The sequence below is a fragment of the Larimichthys crocea genome, chromosome XV (genome assembly GCF_000972845.2).
Source record: "Larimichthys crocea isolate SSNF chromosome XV, L_crocea_2.0, whole genome shotgun sequence".
Lineage (NCBI taxonomy): Eukaryota > Metazoa > Chordata > Actinopteri > Sciaenidae > Larimichthys > Larimichthys crocea.
In genome coordinates, this window is record NC_040025.1 from 8,596,980 (window position 1) to 8,616,453 (window position 19,474).

The following is a 19,474-nucleotide window of genomic DNA, read 5'->3' on the forward strand; positions in this document are numbered from 1 at the left end:
GGTGTAGTCCGGGGGGTCACTTGTGGCTGTCGCGGGGGCCTGTTGTGGTTGTCGGCGGGGCGTCGTTGTTGTTGTACTATCCGGGGGGTTTGTCGTATTGTGAGTGGGGATGACGTAGTTGGTAGGGCGGAGTAGGTGTGTTGTGATGTACAGGGAAGCGGTTGTGGCTGTAGTAGGGGGAACTGTTGTGGTTGTGGTAGGTGAGTAGTTGTGGTTGTAGTAGGGGAGTTGTTGTGGTTTGTGGTAGGTGGTGTTGTGGTCGGGGGAGTAGTTGTGTTTGTGTGGTGAGGCGTAGTTTGTAGTCAGGGGAGTGTTGTTGTGGTCGTCAGGAAGGGTTGTTGTGGGGGGAGTTGTTGTGGTAGGGGGCGTACGTTGTGCTGTTACGGGGGGAGTTGTCGTGGTTGTGGTAGGGGGACTTGTCTGGTTGTGGTAGGGGGTGTTGTGGTTGCGTAGAGGGGGTAGGTGTTGTGGTTGTAGTAGGGGGAGCTGTTGTGGTTGGGGTAGGTGGAGTAGTTGTTGTACTTGGGGGAGTTGTCGGATTGTGGTGGGGTGGAGTGGTTTGTGGTTGTGGTAGGGAGGCGAGTAGTTGTAGTTGTAGAGGGGGAGTAGTTGTGGTTGTAGTAGGGGGAGTTGTGGTAGGGGGAGTTGTTTGTGGGTGTAGTAGGTGGGTGTGTTGTGGTTGGTCGGTGGTGTTGTGAGTTGTAGTGGGGGTGTTGTGGTTGTAGTGGAGGGGCGTTGTTGTGGTGTGTGTGGGGGAGTTGTTGTGTGGTTGGGTGGGGGGGGCGTATGTGGTGGCGGGTGTTGATGTGTGGGGTGTTGTGGTGTGTGAGGGGTTTGATGTGGTTGTGTCGGGGGCGTTGTTGTGGGTGTGTGGAGTAGTGTTGTGGTTTGGTGGGTCAGGGGGGTAGGTTGTGGTTGTGTGGGGGGTTGTTGTGGTTGTGTGGGGGCGTAGTTTGGTTGTGGTCGGCGGATTTGTGTTGTGTGGGGGTCGATGTGGTTGTGTCGTAGAGAGTTGTGGTTGTGGTGGGGGTTGTTGGGGTTGTGATGGGGGGCGTGGTTGTGGTTGGTTAAGGGGGGTTGGTTTTGGTTGTGTCGGGAGGGCGTTGTGGTGTTGGTTGTGGTAGGGGGCGTGTGTGTGGTTGGTGTGTCAGGGGGGGCGGGGTAGTTGTTTTGTTGTGTAGGGCGACGTTGTGGGTTGTCGTCGGGGGGTTTAGTGTGTGGTTGTGTAGGGGGAGTTGTTGTGGTTGTGTGGAGGGGGTTGGTGTGTTGGGTCGTGGGGTCGTAGTGGTTTGTGTGGGGGAGTTGTTGTGGTTGTCGTGAGGTTGATTGTGGTTGTGTGGGGTTGTAGGTTTTGGTGGGGGGGGCGTTGTTGTGGTTGTGTGGGAAGCTGTTGTGGTTGTGGTAGGTGGGTAGTCGTTGTTGTAGTAGGGGGTTGTTGTGATGTAGTGGTGGCGTGTTTGTGGTTGTGGTGACAGGTTCTGTGGTTGTGCTAGGGGGAGTTGTTGAGTTGGGTGGAATGCCGTTTTGTTTGTGGTTCTCGTAGGGGGGGTGGGTCGTTCCATTGACGGTCACGCCTGATGAGTCAATTATTTTCGTCACTTAGGGTGATTACCTTAATGGATACTGTTAGATCAGATACACAATAAAAGGATAGAACCCCATTTTATATCTTGGTTCCTGGACCAGAAGAGTATGCAGGTGGCTGATTAAGGGGCTTTTGCCTCTTTACAGAACTGTCCAGTAAAGTCAGCCAGGTCCAGAGACCAGACAAAGGCTCCTCCAAATTGTTTGTTTTTAGGTAATTTCACCTGAGAGGATCAGGAAAAAACATGGTTCATGTTGACAAAATATTTATATAACCAGATTCGTGTTCGTGTACAAGCATATTTTGCAAGGAATTACACAGCATAGTTAAATTAAGCATCTGATTGCCTGTATCAATGCTGTCTTTGTTGTCAAATCCAACCCACTGACTCTGTGGTTCACGGAACTTTCTGATCAGAAATCACCTGGACTGTTACTCTCAAGATAAAGGCAAGTTGAAAAGAAGGGTTAAATGGCACAGTTAGAGCGAATGGTAGAAACGAAACAGAAATGTGTAGGAGGGACAAGCAGTAAAAGTGTTAGCTTTCAGTTTTACCTCATAAGAGGCCCAGAATCCGTCTTCACGGTGTAGCCCCGTCCTCACCAGGACCACTGGCTGGTGCTCCAACATCGCTGGAATTAGAGGAGAGGGTAAATGCGCCCATATGGGCTAACCCTATGTTTAGTCTTTCTGTAGGTGCTCCTTGGTCCATGCCAGTACTGCATGGCAGAGTCCTAAAATATGTAAAAGAAAAAAACAATCAGAATGGAAGGGCATCTCTAAAAACAAAGACATTCAGGCAGTTAAAATTCGAACCCTTATACTGCAGTGTTGAGGAAGATTTTGTCTCCAGTGTCTTTGGATCCCTGGAATAAAGGGCTGTGATGTCCTATGACATTTTCCCAGGGCCCGCGAAAGTCGAATGTCAGCACGTTAATGAAATCCAGGTGGCCTTAAAGACGCAGAGGATAAACATGTTCACCAAAAACATGGTAAATCTCATAATAGGTATATATGTCAAGATTGCATTAAATTAATTTACATTGCAATCTTTTCACTTCATAACTGGCATTAATGGTTGCTCTCTCAGCAGAGACACTTGCAGCGACAAATAATCTGTCACGGTTATTTCTGTTCCTCAGTCTCAAAGGCATCTTTGAGCTCCTATACAACAAAGAAACTGGTTTATCTTAGGTATGAAATCTTATTTCTAATACATGGCTGATACGTATGGCATATTTCTGTCAGTGTCCTTCCCAGAACAGAAATTCAGGACTGACCACAGCTGTGTGAATCCCAGCTTGTCTTGTGGTACACTGCCGGCTCCTCCAGGGTACCTTCCAATCAAGGTTTATCCCATCAAACCCATGTGCTCTCAGTAGTGTGATTGCAAAGACGTGGAAAGATAAACGGGTGGTGCTACGCCGGGTGAGGGAGGGGTGTTAAGCCACAAAAAGTGGGGCACTGGATCATGGTGTAAAAAGCGTAAATTGACAAACAGAATGTGAGCACATACAGCATTTTAACACAACTAAAATTACTACAGGTAGGGGGGACTGAGAGGGCGGACAGGCAGGGGGGGGAAGGGAGACAAAAAAAGGAGAGGCAGGAAGGAGCGAGGAGCGGGCGAGTGGCGGGGAGGAAAAAGCAGGAATGAATCCAAAAAAAGGGGGAAGAAAACAGGAAAAGAAGGAAGATAGAGAGAGGAGTTGGGGAAAGGACAAAATGGTCACAAACAATAGGAAGGGCCGGGGGGGGAAAGCGACGCGAAAAAGCGACGAAAAGGGGGGAGTGAAAGGGGAGAAAAATAGGATGACGGCGCGGAAGGGAAGGGAATGAAAAGGAACGGGAGGGAAAGTGGGGGGGGGGGAAGGGGGTAGGGGTAGACGCAACCGTAGTAAAGGCGTAAGTTACTTTTTTCTTTCCTCCCCTTTCTTGACTACCCTCTCCCGGTGGATTGTCATATGTGTATGCTATGCAAAGTACCGTGATGCAAATCCCAACAGAGCATCCGTGGGGTGGATTTTGACAACAGAAGCCAGCATTGATACAAATGCCATCAGATGCTTAATGTTCAACTATTGCTGTGTAATCCTTGCAAATGGCATGCTGTTACACTGAAAGCTGGTTAATTAATATATTTTGTCAACCATGAAACCAGTTTTCTCCATGATTCTCTCTGCAGGTGAACACCTTAAAAAAAAAAATTGGAGGAGCTTGTCTGGTCTCTGATCTGGCTGACTTTAATGGGACAGGCTGGTGAAAGAGGGCAAACAGCCCTTATAATTCAGGCCACCTTGAATACGCGTCGGTCCAGGGACCAAGATAGGAACCAGGGGGGTATATCCTTTTAGGGTTTCTGAGCTTAACAGGATACCATTAACTGTGCACTCTACCCTTTAATGAGAAAAGATAGTTGGGACTTCAGGCGGGTTAGGTTTGTCCGGAACCTCAATGGGAATCGACCAACCACCCCGATTCGAGACCACATCCAATAATTGGCCTTGACCACAACTACAAACAACTCCCCCGTCACAAAACCACCAGAACTCGGTCTACCACACCACAAAGTGGAACTGCCACCTACTAATATCACAACATCCCCTACTACAACAACGACTACTGCCACCTACCCCTACAACCACAACAGCTTTCCTATCACAACCACAACAATGCCCAACCACAAACCACAACACGGCTCTCCTACAACCACAACAACGGGTCCTAGACAACCCACCACAACTGCCCTCGCGTACGACAACCACTAACGACGCCCACGCCACAAAACAACGACGCCCCTCGACGACACCCAAACCACGTCCCTAGCACACACAACCAAACTCTCCCCTGAGACAACCACAACTACGCCACTACTACAACGACTCTAACTACTCTCGCTCGACCACAACCACAACGACTCCCCTCCCACAACCACACAAACACCTCCCCCCTTTACGATCTATCCACTAACAAGCTCCCCTACGGAAAACAAACAACACACGCCCCGACGAAAAACCACACAACTCCCCTACGACAAACCACAATACGCCCACCTACGACAACACAAAACTACTCTCGCCGGACCACAACCCACACTACGCCCCTCCCCCCACACCACAACAACGCCCCCTTCGACAACCAAACACCAAGCTCCCCTACGGTACCACCTACAACAACTGCCCTACATCAATCCACAAGACTCATCCGGACGCACAACCACACCACAACGCCCCCGAGACACCACCAAACTCCCCTACTACAACCACAAAGCTCCACGAGATCAACGACTCCGCCGACCACACCACACTACGCCCCCTCCAAAACACAAACCAACTCCCCCTACCCACCACAACCAACGCCCCTACTACAACCACCTCAACTATCCCCCGACACACCACAAACACCACCTTACTACACCCACAACAAACGTCCCTCCTACAACCACAACAATCCCCCTACTACAACCACAAATACTCCCCCTCTACAAAACGACAACTACTCCGCCTACACATACCACAAACCACTCACCGACCCACATCTGAAACTTCCCCACGTACAACAACTACTTCACCCTACACAACACAACAGCTCCCCCTTACTTACAACCACAGATCTACCCCTTACGGACAACCACAAACCACCCCTTACCACAACCCTACAACTCCCCTACCACAACCACACCACACCTACTACCCAACAACTACTATACAAACTACTCCCCCTAACCACCCAACAACTTCCCTCCCACACACACACTTACTCCCCCAGCACCTACTACAACACCCCTACGACAACAACACAATACCCTCCGACTAAACTACTCGCCACCACAAACCAACTACTCCTCTCACGTACCCCAACACCACCTACTACAACCACAACACAAACTCACCCTACTCTACAACCACACTACTCCCCTTACCACAACCACAACAGTTCCCCCTTACTACAGTCCACAAACTGCGTTCTCCTACTACAACACAACTACTCCGCCTACCACAATCTATCCCCTAACCACAATCACGAACAACTCCCCCGTACAACAACAAACTACGCCCCCTACTACAACCACAACAGTTCCCCCTACTACAGCCCACAAGACTCCCCCCACTACAACCACAACTATCAGCCGACCACAACCTCCAACTACTCCCTCGACCAATCACGACACCTCCCCCAAGTAAAACAACTTTCCGCCCACTACGACAAAACTACAACTACTCCGCCTACAAAACCACAAGACGCCCCCACCACAACCACAACACCACTCCGACAACCACATAATAACTCCATCCTACTACAACCACAAAGCAATCCCCCTACGACCACTGAGCCCCGCCCACAATCCACGAATTGACGCCTCCCGCCCACAACCACTAACACACCTACGAAACCACAACAACCTCCACCGACTACAACCACAACTACGCCCCCGGACGACAATCTGATCACCGACCCCCGATACAACTAAAACTACCCTCCCGCCGACAATACACTTACTCCGGGCCGACCCACAACACCAACGTATCCCTCTACCTAAAACCACAACCACCACACTTACAAACCACCAACACACGCCCCCGACTACAACAAACAACTACTCCACCTACCACAACCCACCACCACCTACTCAACCCCAACAATCCCCCTACTTCCAACATCAACACCTACGCCACCTGACCACTAACCACAAACAGTTCCCCCTACCCTATATCTACGACCACTCCTCCAAGTACAACAACAACGTTGTTTTGTTTTTTTTTTTTTTTTTGTTTTTTGTTTTGTTTTAGTGTTTTGTCTCCCACACTACAACTACAACTACGACGGCCGACCAACAACCACAAGACGCACTTCCCGCCTTCAACACCACAACACCACCGATACAACATAAGATCAACCGCCCCCGATCACTAAAGACCGCGCCACCACAAACCCACAACGGACGCCATCCCCTAAACCAAACGACCCCACGTTACGACAACCATACAACGCTGCCCTGACGACAACACCCCCCCGACAACTACAAACTGACCCCCCCTATACAACGACGCCGCCTACCACAACCACAACACGCCCGCTCCGTAACCCATCTAACCCACCGACACAACTAACCACAACCAACGCCCCCGATACAACAAAAGACTCCACTCTACCACAACCACATACAGTTCCCCGAATACAGCACAACTGCTTACCGACGACAACACAACTACGCCTGCAAGACACAATTCCGCCCCCTTACACAATCACGACAACTCCCCGAGACAACAACAAACGACTCCCCCTACGACAACCACAACAGTCCCCCTATACTAGCCACAACTACTCCCCCCTACCACAACCACACAACACTCCCTACCACTAACCACGATCAACCACTCCTACCACAACCACAAACTACTACCCTACCACAACCACAAACTATCCCCTACTACAACCACGACAACACCCCCTACCACAACCACAACAACACCCCCTACCACAACCACGACAACACCTCCTACCACAACCACAACTACTCCCCCTACCACGACTACAACCACTACTTTCCCTACAACAACCACTACTCCCCCTACAACAACCACAACTACTCCCCCTACCACAACCACGACAACACCTCCTACCACAACCACAACTACTCCCCCTACCACGACTACCCCGACTACAACCACTACTTTCCCTACAACAACCACTACTCCCCCTACAACAACCATAACTACTCCCCCTACCACAACCATGACAACACCTCCTACCACAACTACTCCCACTACCACAACGACAATAACTCTCCCGACTACAACCACGACTACTCCCCCTACTACAACTACAACTACTCCCCCTACCACAACCACTCACCCTACCACAATGGCTCCCCCTACTACAACTACAAGTACTCCCCCTACCACAACCACAACTACTCCCCCTACCACAACCACTCCCACTACTACAACTACTCCCCCTACTACAACCACAACAACTCTCGCTACCACAACAGATGTTTGTGAGGGGAAGAAGAATGGGCGTGTCCCTGACCCTAATAATAAAGGTGAATTTATAGAGTGTGGCACCCAAGATTCAAAAAATTCAAAGAATTCACCAGGGAAATCATGATGTCCTAATGCAACAACTACATGTCCTGCTACCACAACCACAAGTCCCACAACAACTCACCCTATTACAACCACAACTACTCCCCCTACTGCAACCACAACAACTTCTCCTGCCACATCCACAACAACTCCACCTACTACAACCACAACCCACCCCCACCCCCCCCCCCTCCTCCACCCACAACACCTCCCCCTGCCACATCCACAACAACCCCCCCTACCACAACCACAACTACCCCCCTACCACAACTACTCCCCCCACTACAACCACAACTACTCCCCATACTACAACCACAACTACTCCCCCTACTACAACCACAACTACTCCCCCTACTACAACCACAACAAATCCCCTTACCACAACCACAACAACTCCCCCTACTACAACCACAACCACTCCCCTACCACAACCACAACACCCCCTACCACAACAACTCTCACTACCACAAGTGTTGTGAAGAATAGGCGTTTCCCTGACCCTAATAATAAAGGTTAATTTATAGACTGTGGCACCCACAAAAAAAAGAACCACCAGGAAAATCATGATTTGCCCTACTGCAACCACAACTCTCCCTACTACAACCACAATTACTCCCCATACCTCAACAATTACAACTCCCCAATTACAACTTTAACCTCCTCTACCAAAGCCAAGACAGCTCCCATTACCATAGGACAGTGGAAATGGATTTTGTGACAGAAAGAAGGACAGGCGTTACCCCCATCACTCTGACCCAGATGTTTTTTTTAGCTGTGTCAATGGCAGATCCTAAAAACTTGCACATGAATCATTTCACTGTCCATAAGTGGTACCATTTGTTTTTCTCTATTTTTCTACAATAGGGGGCATTGTCATTGTCAAAGCTGTTATATGTACTATTTCTTGTTAGTCACAGTTTATTCACAGTTGAGTTATACGCAAAAAATAATGGCTATGCCTAGCTTTACTAATCTTAACTTAGGTAGATCATTTTGAAAACATAATTTAAACATCAAATATCAGCTCTAGCATTTTCAGATATAATTTCATGAGCTCCCTGTCCACGCTGAAATGTCCCGGTCATGGTAACATCTTACACCATTTAATTTTTATTATATTTTCGTCAATTGCAATGGTGTGAACATGTGATTATTCATCTATAATATATACTTATACAAACAACTTGTACGGTTACATTACAATTGTTGTCCTGTTAGTGTTAGTTGAGTTTGTTCTTGTTTTGTTTTTCTGCCATGCTTTAATCTGCCATGGTTTATTTTATGACATGGTTGTTGTACATGTATACTATTGCTATGCATTGTATCTAACTTCATAATATAGGTTTCTTCTTCTTTTTTTTTCCATTGTAGCGAGTGCACAGTTGTCTTACATAATGATGCAATGCATATTGCACTTATTTATATACTGTATGTGTAAATGTAAATACATACTAATAAATATTACACAATAAATTAATAAGTTAATAAAAAGAAACTAATAAAATACTGTAAGTTTCATGGTTCTTTGTCTATTACGTGTTTGTGAGATAAAAACACAGTACACGATGGAAACGAGGTGCCTCACTGGCACTGGCAAAAGCCATTCAAATGAAGGTATGAATTACAAGACACAGGAGCAAAACATGTTTGTCGGACATTTCTTGACATCAGAGCCACTCTATCAATTACATAGAATTCTTAACTACATTAAGATTCGGTGTGTAAAATCTAGGGGGATTTATTTACAGAATATGTCAGAAATTGATCATAAAATGCATATGATTTATGTTTTATGTTTAGTGTATGATTACATATACTGGTAGATGTCACTAAATCCTACACACTGGTCATCAAAATATACTCCAATTTAATAAGCCACAGATTAATAAAGACTACAGTGGTTATAGCTATTTCTGGCCATTGTCACTAGATGGCAATGTTGTTACAGGATGTGTGTGTGTGTGTGTGTGTGTGTGTGTGTGTAACATAAAACAGCTAAAATACATAATCTGTGGTAAACAGAAGGAAGGAATAAAACTCTTACCATTAAAAAAACTGCAGTGGGAAATCCGAATCACTTTTTTGGCCAGGTATGAGTGTACACGTACAAGGAATTTGACCCCAGTTTGACATTCCTCTGAATATACATACAAAGATATAGACATCAATACAGCTAAAAACAAATGTGCAAACATTAAAACATTAATATAAATCCTGTTGAGGCTAAGACAACAGACATTGTGTTGCGCCATGGACGATCTAATTGAGGCAGTGATTACCATGTTTGATGAATATAAGTCTGAGACAAACTCTTAAGTTGGACACTCATTAAAACAAAATTTGTATTTATAAAATAGTGCACTAATTAACCCAGTGAGATCTGATACACCATCCATATATATATATATATATATATAAATTTGTGGCTGCTATTTGTGGCTGCTATTTGTGTGTTTGTTTTTGTGCCGTGTGTTGTTGTCTTTCGTTTTATTTACATTTTTATCAACAATGACATGATAGAAATAGATAGACATTTGTAGATACAAAAAGCATAGGGTGTTAAGGTACTAAATCTTAGTTTAGTTAGTTCTTACTGTAGACTTCAAATCTGGGCGAGACAGAACTTTAGTTTGTTGTTTGTTTTGAAGCAAATTTTTATCGAAGCTGAGCTGTCTTTATGGAGTTCGTTTTTTCCGGCAGAAACACATGAACAGCCAATCAGCTAACAGATGGGCGGACCCAGCGTGTGGAAACAGCCTATTATATCCCCGGATGTCACCAGTAACAGGCAAACAGCCAATCATTCAGCAGCTGTGTAGTTCGGTTGCAGTAGTTGCCATGTTGGTTTGTTTACAAGGGAGTAGCATGAAGTGGGAAGCTGGGAGGAGAGTAGAGGCAGCCGCTATGTAGCGGAAACTGGCACTGGTAGTATAGTAATCCACGGTAGTACCGTCGTGTAGAATTTCTAGTATAGTAGGAACCGTTATGACGTGGCACCGCGGGGTATCGTGCAACTCTATTCATTTGTTTATGTATAAACAACATGTCTGTTTGCATTAAACTCAATGCAACTAAAAAATGCCTATTACAAAATGATTTCTAAATATATATTAATTTTACTCCTACTTTTTCATTATCATTTATAACTGCAGACCATTTGCCTGAGACTGTATATTAGCCTTTGCGCGCATGATCGTGTGCTTGGTGCTGCTCTGTGTTTATGCTGCTGAAACAGAGCCCTTAAATGCAGCATGTGGAGTGTCTTCTTAAGAGCACGGTTTGTTCAAATGTTTACCAGATTCAGTATAATAGTGTCAGCACAATGAAACAGAGCGAAATTTATCCAGTCTGCTATCACACTACTGAGAGCATATGGTTCTGATGGGATAAACCTTGACTGGAAGTACCCTGGAGGAGCAGGAAGCCAGTCACAAGAGATTCACACTGCTGTGCAAAGTCAGATACTGTATTTCTCTAATGGGACATACACTGTCAGAAATATGCCAGAGAGTATATGGCATGCACGATAAGATTTTCAACTTAACTAAGACTGAGCCATGTTTCTTTGTTGTATAGGAGCTCAAAGACACCTTTGAGGCTGCGGGAACAGAAACTAACCTTGACAGATAAATTGTCACTGCTAGTGTCTTTGCAACCATCGATACCAGTTATAATGTTGCAAAGATTGCAATGTAAAAGTAAGTTCATGTTATTCCTGTTATACCAATGATGAGCTGTCATCAGGTTTTGGTGAACATGTTGTCTTCTGCATTTTATCAGGCACTTTGATTTTATTACTGTGCTGACATTCGACTTTCGTGGCCCACTGGAAAATGTCAGAGGACATCACAGCCCCTTATTTCAAGGATCCGAGAAGACACTGGAGACAAAATCTGCTCTAACACTGCAAGTATAAAGGTTTATATTTTAACTGCCTGAATGTCTTTATATTTTATGCATCAAATGTCATGAAACATTGTGCATGAGAGCAAAACCAGCTGGGTGTGTTTCTTTTCGGGGGGTTTCCTGCTATCTTAGTTAATTATATGGGTGTTGTATATACATGCAGGATGGCTTTGGTGAATGCAGATTTATTACATGGGTGTGTTCTTATTTGTTATTTTAGCCACTGCATGTTTTTGGATTAGTCTTACATGACACAGCTGTTCCATCTAATTATATATGGTCTTTCTTAATCCACAACAATATTACTAGTTAATATAAAATCAATAAATGACAATAAAATATCTTTTCACATTTTGTCTGGGTAGTTTTTTCTATGTTGGTTCATCTTTGTCTGTTAGGTGTTAATACAATAGAGTGCAAGACACAAGAGAAAATCCTATTTGTCAAACATTTCGTGACATCAGAGCCACCTACTGATATATACAAATATATATAAAATTATTATAATTAATTTTATCTAGCTAAAGTGGCACATTTTAGAGAGGCATTAGATCAACAGACAAATATATATTTTTTTCTATTAGTTTCTTTGTTTTTGTTTTTTATGCCTTTACTTGAAAGTGACAGCTGAAGATAGACGGGACAAGGCCGAGGAGAAAGATGGGATCAAATGCAGCAAAGAAATAAGGAAGGAATAATAATTGCCTCACTTCTATTTTCACTTAGTAATCCAGCTCTCAAAATCCTTCTGGCAGTTGGTGGTTGGAACTTTGGTTCACTAAAGTGAGATACGTAATTATGTCAAAATGAGAAATAATGAATTTAATACTGTATGTGGCATGTCTTCTTCAGTGCACTTGTTTTTTTTTTTTGTTTTTTTTTATGTTCTTTATTCAATTTTTTTAATATCACAAATCAGCATTTACACAGTAAGAGGCATCATTTTAAAACATCTGTTATTAGCAGCCAAAAAATATTTTGCAGTCATTCTTTTAAAAGTTACACATATCATCATACTTTCACATTTTCCAGTACCACAGTATTATCAATAATTTAATCATACCATCATCACTTTAAATTCAAAAATCATCACAGCAGTATACCACAAAATCAGAAATGCAAAGGGTCTCCGCGTAGTTATTCAGTGCTCATTCTGTCACAATAAGATCAATACTGTATTAAACAGGATTTACTGTAAAGCTACAATTAACAATCCTCACTGCAAGAAGATGAGATGGCACTTCCTCAGTTTGTGTAGCGCTTTGTTTATAATGGGGTCGGGTGGAGGATTGGGGTTGGGGTTGGGGTGGAGGGTTGGAGGTGGGCAGTGGGTATTGGGGTTTAATTGCATGAAGCACTTTGTGTTACTGATTGATTGAATTGCAGTGCATTGGAAAATTGTACATTCTGGCGTTAAAATGCAGAATCACAACATTTGTTTGAAATTTACTTCACAATAAGTTGAAATTATTCTGACTAACAATAACCGTCTTTTGAATTGCAATTGTTATAATCCATATCGCCTATTCCTTAGAGTTCATGGACAGAGCTGTGAGGCTCAGGGAGCTTTTCAATGTCACAATTTTGAATCAGACTGAAGTAAAATACAATGAGCTCCTCGTAGTTCTTTTTGGAAATCCTTTCATTGATGCCATGGAATCTAAGAAAGAGAAAAAATACTATCTAAGAGTAAGAAAATATTTTTCCTTCATACAGTTAACCTTTAACTGTTTTTATATGATAAAGGCTTTTTACCAAAAGATTTGTTCTCTGGTTATAAACTGATAGTACAGTACAGTACAAGTAGGTCAACATGTGACCAACAGAAGAAAGCTCTCTTTTGTTCAAGACCTTACCTTCAGTTTGACATTACTCTGCACGAGCAGTTTAAAGACTATTTTTTTATTTAGTGTTTTTTTCTTACCTCTGAGCATCACCTGGTTTAAACCAGACAGGGGCGAAGCGATAAATATCGCTGGTCAGGTCTCTGAAGTGTCGACTGTCTGTGTTACCAATACAGATACCTGCGCATTCAAACATTATGTCAGCACACTTATGGGATACTTTGACATGATTAATCAACTTTTTACACAATTTAATATTAGGGGTGCAACGATACACAAAGTTCACGGTTCAGTTCGATACTTTAGTGTCAAGGTTATTTTTTTCAATACAAAAAAGAGAAATGTCCATGACGCGCTTGCCATCAGGGTCATACTTAATACAAAAACCAAAGTAGTTCCGAAGCCAGATCTGAAGGATGGTGGAGGATCTTCTATTTGATAAAAGTTGATAAAATAAATCTAAAATTGCGTATTGTTCGATTCATAGTGCGTACCGAACCGAGACCACTGTATCGAATGGTTCAGTACAGATACATGTATTGTTGCGCCCCTATTTAATATATCTTGATTCTACCTGGAGCAACTGTAACTTTTGGAAAATTGTCCAGCACTGTTTTCTTAATGATCTGGAAGCCAAAGGACTTTTCATCATTAGAGCTGATAGGCAGAGGGTCAAACCCAGAAACAAGTTCCATCTTCACTCGTTGGTCGCCGACTATAGACTGGACAAGGTCCAAGACCTCGAGGAAACAGCACACATGTTACTAAACTCAGGATGCTGATGGTGAGACATTCTCAAAAAAACGAAAAATTCAGATTCTACCTCTTGTAATGACTGTGATGAGTGGATTCGTAGATTAACGTAAGCTTCAGCAAGGGATGGGATTACATTCACCTACATAGTGGGAAAAAAATTTAGGAACTTTTTTAATGAGAGCTGAATTTCTGAAACTAATTTCCTGTGAATTACCTTCTTTTATATAGTAATAACTGTACCTTAACTCCTGCATTAAACATGGTGACTGCTGTGGTTGTCCTTACAAAAGCATTAGTGTCTGGTTTTCTTTCAAGTACCCTGTAAATATAAAAACATATAAAAACACACTAACTGATTAATTCCAGTGGACACAATCAAAGAAAACAAGCCGAATGGGATGTAATTACCTGCCAAGGAGTGAGGAGAACAGCCACAAATTCGACATTATGAACTTCATGGGGAGCTTGAACTGAAGTGAGAGAATTGGTTACTGAGAAGGAGACATCAAACATGCTACTAGTTGTGATGTCTAGTATAAAAAGTAAATTGGTTCCCCTTACCTTATGAGCCAGATGCTCAAAGGTTCCACGTTCAGGCCCATGACCAAATAATCTTGGCATGGGGTTATCCTCTAATCTGAGGAAATTGCATGACATGGTTAAAGTCGGATTTTGGCATGAGTGATAAATATGCAGAATGAGTGTCATTTCAGCGTTAACACAGAGAAATCTCAATTTGAAGAAAGTTTTCCTCTCACCTTTTGACTGCTGCAGCCAAGATCCCAATGCTGGACTCTCTGGGAGGCATTGAAGAGTGACCGGGGACCATAGACACACTAAGCTTTACAGTGGCCGAACCCTTTTCACTTATGCCAATTCTACAAAACGTGCACACACACACATAAAACACAGAATTAAAAAAAAAATCTTTCAAAACTTAATAAAGACAATGATATGCTTGTGAGTTCTGCTGTGATGTCAGGCTTATTATTTATTATTCCCTTTTTTTTGTAGGGATAAGCTACAAACTAAATATTATGTTTACATTCAAGCATGGCAGGTTCTCACAGAGCAGCGGGTCCTTCAAGACCACTGATGACTCCATCTAGTATAGCCAGGCCTTCGTCCAGGACAAACGACAACTGCACACCACGTTGCTTCAGGACACTCACTATGTTCATTGCTCCTTTGTAACCATTGACCTTTAAAAAGAAACATCAAAGGACTCAGACATTCAAATATAATGTTTTAAATCCTATTTGCATGTATAGTTTTCTGAAAAGTTGGAGTACTTCTTCGTCGTGACCAAGGCCGATGTAAAATCCTCTGCGTGGAGCATAGCCTTTTTTCAGCAAGTACTCCAGTGCCTGAAGTATTCCCTGAAAGAAAGAAATCATATCAGTAGCTAAATACATATCCAACTCAACTCTGTTTAATAGCAAGATAACACAAAACACCACTCACCATTACAGGGCTCTTGTCGTCTATGGTCCCTCTACCATAGATGAAGCCATCTAACTCTTCGGCAGAAAATGGTGGGGCCTCCCATCCGTCTGATTCTGAGGCGGGTACTACATCAATGTGGGCAAGCAGCATGTATGGCACCAGGTTAGGCTGTGATCCTTGCACCCAAAACAGGTGGCTGTAGTTGGCCACCAATTCATGACGAACCAAGACTGAAGAGAAAACTGTTGGGAAGGCTGACACGGGAAGAAGAATATGAGCTTAAAGGGAGGGACTCTTTAAGATAATATTTATAATAAGGTTACATAATACTCAGCCTGTAAAAACACTTGTATAATATCTTCTGTAGCTCTAGAGGGACTCTAGAAGAGCTCTACAGTGTGGTCTGAGTCTGAGGATAACATCAGGGTTATCTTTACCTCTGAAAAATGTGGCCATTTACCAGTCAGCTATCATCTGACGATGATTTAGCCTCTGGGGGTAACGGCCCAAGACTTCTTCTGCAGTCTAATTAGCAACTCAATACATAAAAAAGATGAAAATTGGATATCTGTATACACTTTTGCTGATGCATTTTTAAAAGCTAATAAAAAGCAAAATTACTTTCAGATGATAGCCATGGGTTCTGAGATGCCTTCCAGCAAATGTGTTCCAGCTCCTTTACTCTCTGCACGTACTGTGTGACTGCATGCTCAAAAATGTGATTAGAGAGTACTACTCTGACTACAAACAGAAACCAGAGTGCTTCAAAAGCTTGCTCCCTTGCCTACAGACTCTGCATTCATACAGATATCTGTTTATAGAGATTAAAGAGAAGAGAAAGATGGCTTTGATGAAACCCAGTGTCTTTGGAGCTTAACCCATACTAGGGAAGTCACGATATCTCTGCCTCACTTGCTTCAAAGTTGACCGTTCTTTTAAAAAAATCTGTCTCTTGTGAGTGCCAAAAAACATTTTACAAAAACAATATTGAATTGTTGAAATACCCCTGTCATTTTTCTTCAAAGCCAAATGTCATTTCTCTAAGTAAAGATTTCTCAAATGTGAGGATTAGCTGATTTTTTAAAATCTTATATTAGATTAGATTCAACAAGTACTAAGACAATGAAATGTTAGGAAACATAGGGATACACAAATAGCAGTGCAGATATACAGATATATATGAATATGTTAGCAAGTATTAACAGTGTGGACAAAGTGAAATAAAACACACTGAGATAAATACAGCTTGTGCAGCAGGAGCAGCAGTCACTACCGCAGGTAAGTGTAATTATAGGTGTAATTATACAGTGTGAGTTATCAAAGCTAGGATATGCACAGTATGAATAGTATTAACAGTAATTATATAGTCTGGTTGTCTAAAATAACCTTATTTAATGTTAAGTTATAACCCAGTTCACAATACTGACATTCATAATAATGGACTCAAACAAAAGAAATGGTTATATTGTCATTCTGTCTGTTATTGGTCCATTTTAGTGGTTAATTTAGCCACCGAACTGTCCCGCTTGATTCTACTTAACTGCATGTTTAAATCAAAAGCAGCTCAGGGTTCACAAACTCTTGTACCTCCATAGGTTAGATTGAAAAACTCTTTAATTTATTCTTAACCACACAATTGATATATTTTTTAAAGAGTATATTGAATTAATAAACCTGCACCTTTGTGACTTTGGGCTATACAAAGTTAGTTAGGGTCGGTGGAGCATTGTGGTGTGCGAATGTGTGTGAATGGGTGTCTGCGTCTTTACATTGTATCATGTTTTTGTGTTCATATTTATTCCTGTACTATTGATGACCTGTTTTCTATCTCTGTTGGCAATAAGAACCCCCTCGAAAATGAGATGGTACATCTCAAAGGGGTTATCCTTTGAAAATAAAGTACAAGTACAAATATATAGATGTGTGTGTGTGTGTGTGTGTATATATATATATATATATATACATACATACAAGGAAAGAAAAGGAAAACACATGATAAAAACAGTACAAATAAGTGCAGGTGTAAATGAAAGACATCAATAAAATCATAGGGTCATCATTAGGGTTTGTGGTGAGGTAAGTCTGCTGACACCTGTTCAGTTCAGGTTGTAAACTCCCTTACAGATATAAATATATATATAGATATATAAATAATAACATGAATGTGTCTCTGCTGTGTGTTTTAATGTGTTTTAATGTGTTTTTAATCAAATCTCAGCCATGGCGGTGTCGTAGTAACCGACAGTTGGGAGAAGTACGTCACTAACCGTCACCTCTAGCTACGCAGCAGCCGTTAGCGGCCGTTAGCAAATACAAATGACCGTTAAACGTCAGCGAACACTAACTGACGCCATTTAAAACAAAACACACACCAGTGAGACACGTCTTTATCATTTTTCAGCTTTTGACGCTTTGTTACCTTTCCGGAGGAGCTTGTCAAATTCAAGCAGCGCGGTGGTGTTGATATCCGTCTCTGTGAATGACACCGTGGGGATCCGGATAGCCTCTGGGACGAAAGGAGGGAGATGAATGAACACAGAGAGAGGTAACTGACAATGGTTTATTTTAGCTGCTTCTCACACAAACACATTATTTACCTTTAAAGTTTCTCAGGAGCTCCTCTCTCTGATGTTCGTCCACGACAAGCGAGATATTACTCGTCTTCTCCCACTGTGCGAGTTGAAGTCCGACATTTACGTCCAGTGAAAAAGTCCTTATAGATGCCACGGTGAATAACAGCAGCACTGTGATGAACAAGCTACTAATAATAATCTTTAAACACTTTAATATTTTCAACTTTGGCCCCGAGTTTGTCATTGTAAGGTTTTTGTTGTGACAGCGGAACTCGTTGTGTGTGTTTACAGACTGAATTAGTGCAGGCTTGTTGAATGAGAGCCACCTGCTGGTCTGAACACAATCATTCACCTCCTGCAAATAATATTAGCAACCTGCCAGAGAGAGGCAAGTTTCATTGATTCATGTTTAGAAAGCACCAATATAATCAAATCAAATCAATTTAGTTGTATAACTCCCAAATTCACAAAACACATTTTGCAATCTGTACATGGAGTGACACCCTCTGTCCTTAGACCAGTGGTTCTTAACCTTGTTGGAGGTACCGAACCCCACCAGTTTCATATGCTCATTCACCGAACCCTTCTTTAGTAAAAAATAAAATATGATTTTTTTTACTGGTGTACAAAATGAACCGTGCATTAACATCACCTTGTTCAAATAACAAAACCAACACAGTGCATGAACTCACAACAACTTACCTCAGTGTGACTTCTGCTGTTGCCTTTGAGAGACCAGTTCAGATATGCGTGGCTTCACCTTGGCAAGTGCCAGTCTCGTGTCATTTTCACAGCAAAGTCTGTTCCTTTTCTTAGTTTTTATGTCCAGCATCCTCAAAAAACGATTGCTCACAAAGATATGTTGTAACAAATGGTATAAAAAATTCCAGGGCGGAGGCTCCACCGAACCCCTGAGACCGACTGACCGAACCCCTAGGGTTCGATCGAACCAGGTTAAGAACCACTGCCTTAGACCCTCGGTTCGAGTGAGGAAAAACTTGCCCACAAAAAACCTTTAACTGGGAAAAAAGGTGGAAGAAACCTCAGGAAGAGCCACAGAGGAGGGATCCCTCTCCCAGGACGGACAAACAGATGTCATATGTACAAAACAAATCAACACAAACATACTGTACAATTACAATGAATGATAAAATTATTCCAGCAGCAGTGGAACCTGTGATAGAGATACACATGCACAGCAGCAGCAAGTCATAAACTAACTACAAACTGTAATGGAGATATGGTAACAGTAATGTAATAATATATGTAGTGGAT

At 42.8% G+C, this 19,474-nt stretch overlaps 2 protein-coding genes across 3 annotated transcripts; one reads left to right on the top strand and one right to left on the bottom strand.

Moving 5' to 3' along the window:
* Positions 1 to 4,257: 4,257 nt before the first annotated feature.
* On the top strand, positions 4,258 to 7,590 carry LOC109142851 (mucin-2-like). Its single transcript, XM_027288541.1, has 3 exons — positions 4,258 to 4,337; positions 4,784 to 5,765; positions 6,754 to 7,590. The coding sequence occupies exons 1-3, from the start codon at positions 4,258 to 4,260 to the stop codon at positions 7,588 to 7,590; spliced, it is 1,899 nt and encodes a 632-aa protein (XP_027144342.1).
* Positions 7,591 to 9,696: 2,106 nt separating this feature from the next.
* LOC104938653 (N-fatty-acyl-amino acid synthase/hydrolase PM20D1.2) lies at positions 9,697 to 18,544 on the bottom strand. Of its 2 annotated transcripts, none has more exons than XM_027288967.1 (13): positions 18,224 to 18,544; positions 18,046 to 18,132; positions 15,645 to 15,880; positions 15,473 to 15,559; positions 15,249 to 15,382; positions 14,939 to 15,058; positions 14,742 to 14,817; positions 14,589 to 14,650; positions 14,421 to 14,499; positions 14,248 to 14,319; positions 13,999 to 14,164; positions 13,505 to 13,604; positions 9,697 to 9,811 (listed from the first exon to the last, which is right to left on the bottom strand). In XM_027288967.1, exons 1-13 carry the CDS (start codon positions 18,441 to 18,443, stop codon positions 9,721 to 9,723), a joined length of 1,530 nt encoding a protein of 509 aa, XP_027144768.1. In that variant the 5' UTR covers positions 18,444 to 18,544; the 3' UTR covers positions 9,697 to 9,720. The 2 variants fall into 2 exon arrangements, with proteins under 2 accessions (XP_027144768.1, XP_019131438.1); XM_019275893.2 differs by lacking the exon at positions 9,697 to 9,811 and adding an exon at positions 10,655 to 13,240 and having other exon boundaries at positions 18,224 to 18,542.
* Between the last annotated feature and the right edge of the window lie 930 nt (positions 18,545 to 19,474).

What these genes read in the sequence shown, in the direction of transcription:
- LOC109142851 (XM_027288541.1), top strand. Translation starts at nt 4,258, where the DNA reads ATGCCCAACCACAAACCACAACACGGCTCTCCTACAACCACAACAACG. An exon ending in CCCACCACAACTGCCCTCGC is followed by an intron (nt 4,338 to 4,783) that starts GTACGACAACCA and finishes TCAATCCACAAG; the next exon opens with ACTCATCCGGACGCACAACC. An exon ending in AATCACGACACCTCCCCCAA is followed by an intron (nt 5,766 to 6,753) that starts GTAAAACAACTT and finishes AACCACATACAG; the next exon opens with TTCCCCGAATACAGCACAAC.
- LOC104938653 (XM_019275893.2), bottom strand. Translation starts at nt 18,443, where the DNA reads ATGACAAACTCGGGGCCAAAGTTGAAAATATTAAAGTGTTTAAAGATT. An exon ending in TTGGCTGCAGCAGTCAAAAG is followed by an intron (nt 14,818 to 14,938) that starts GTGAGAGGAAAA and finishes CAATTTCCTCAG; the next exon opens with ATTAGAGGATAACCCCATGC. An exon ending in CATCACAGTCATTACAAGAG is followed by an intron (nt 14,165 to 14,247) that starts GTAGAATCTGAA and finishes TGTTTCCTCGAG; the next exon opens with GTCTTGGACCTTGTCCAGTC.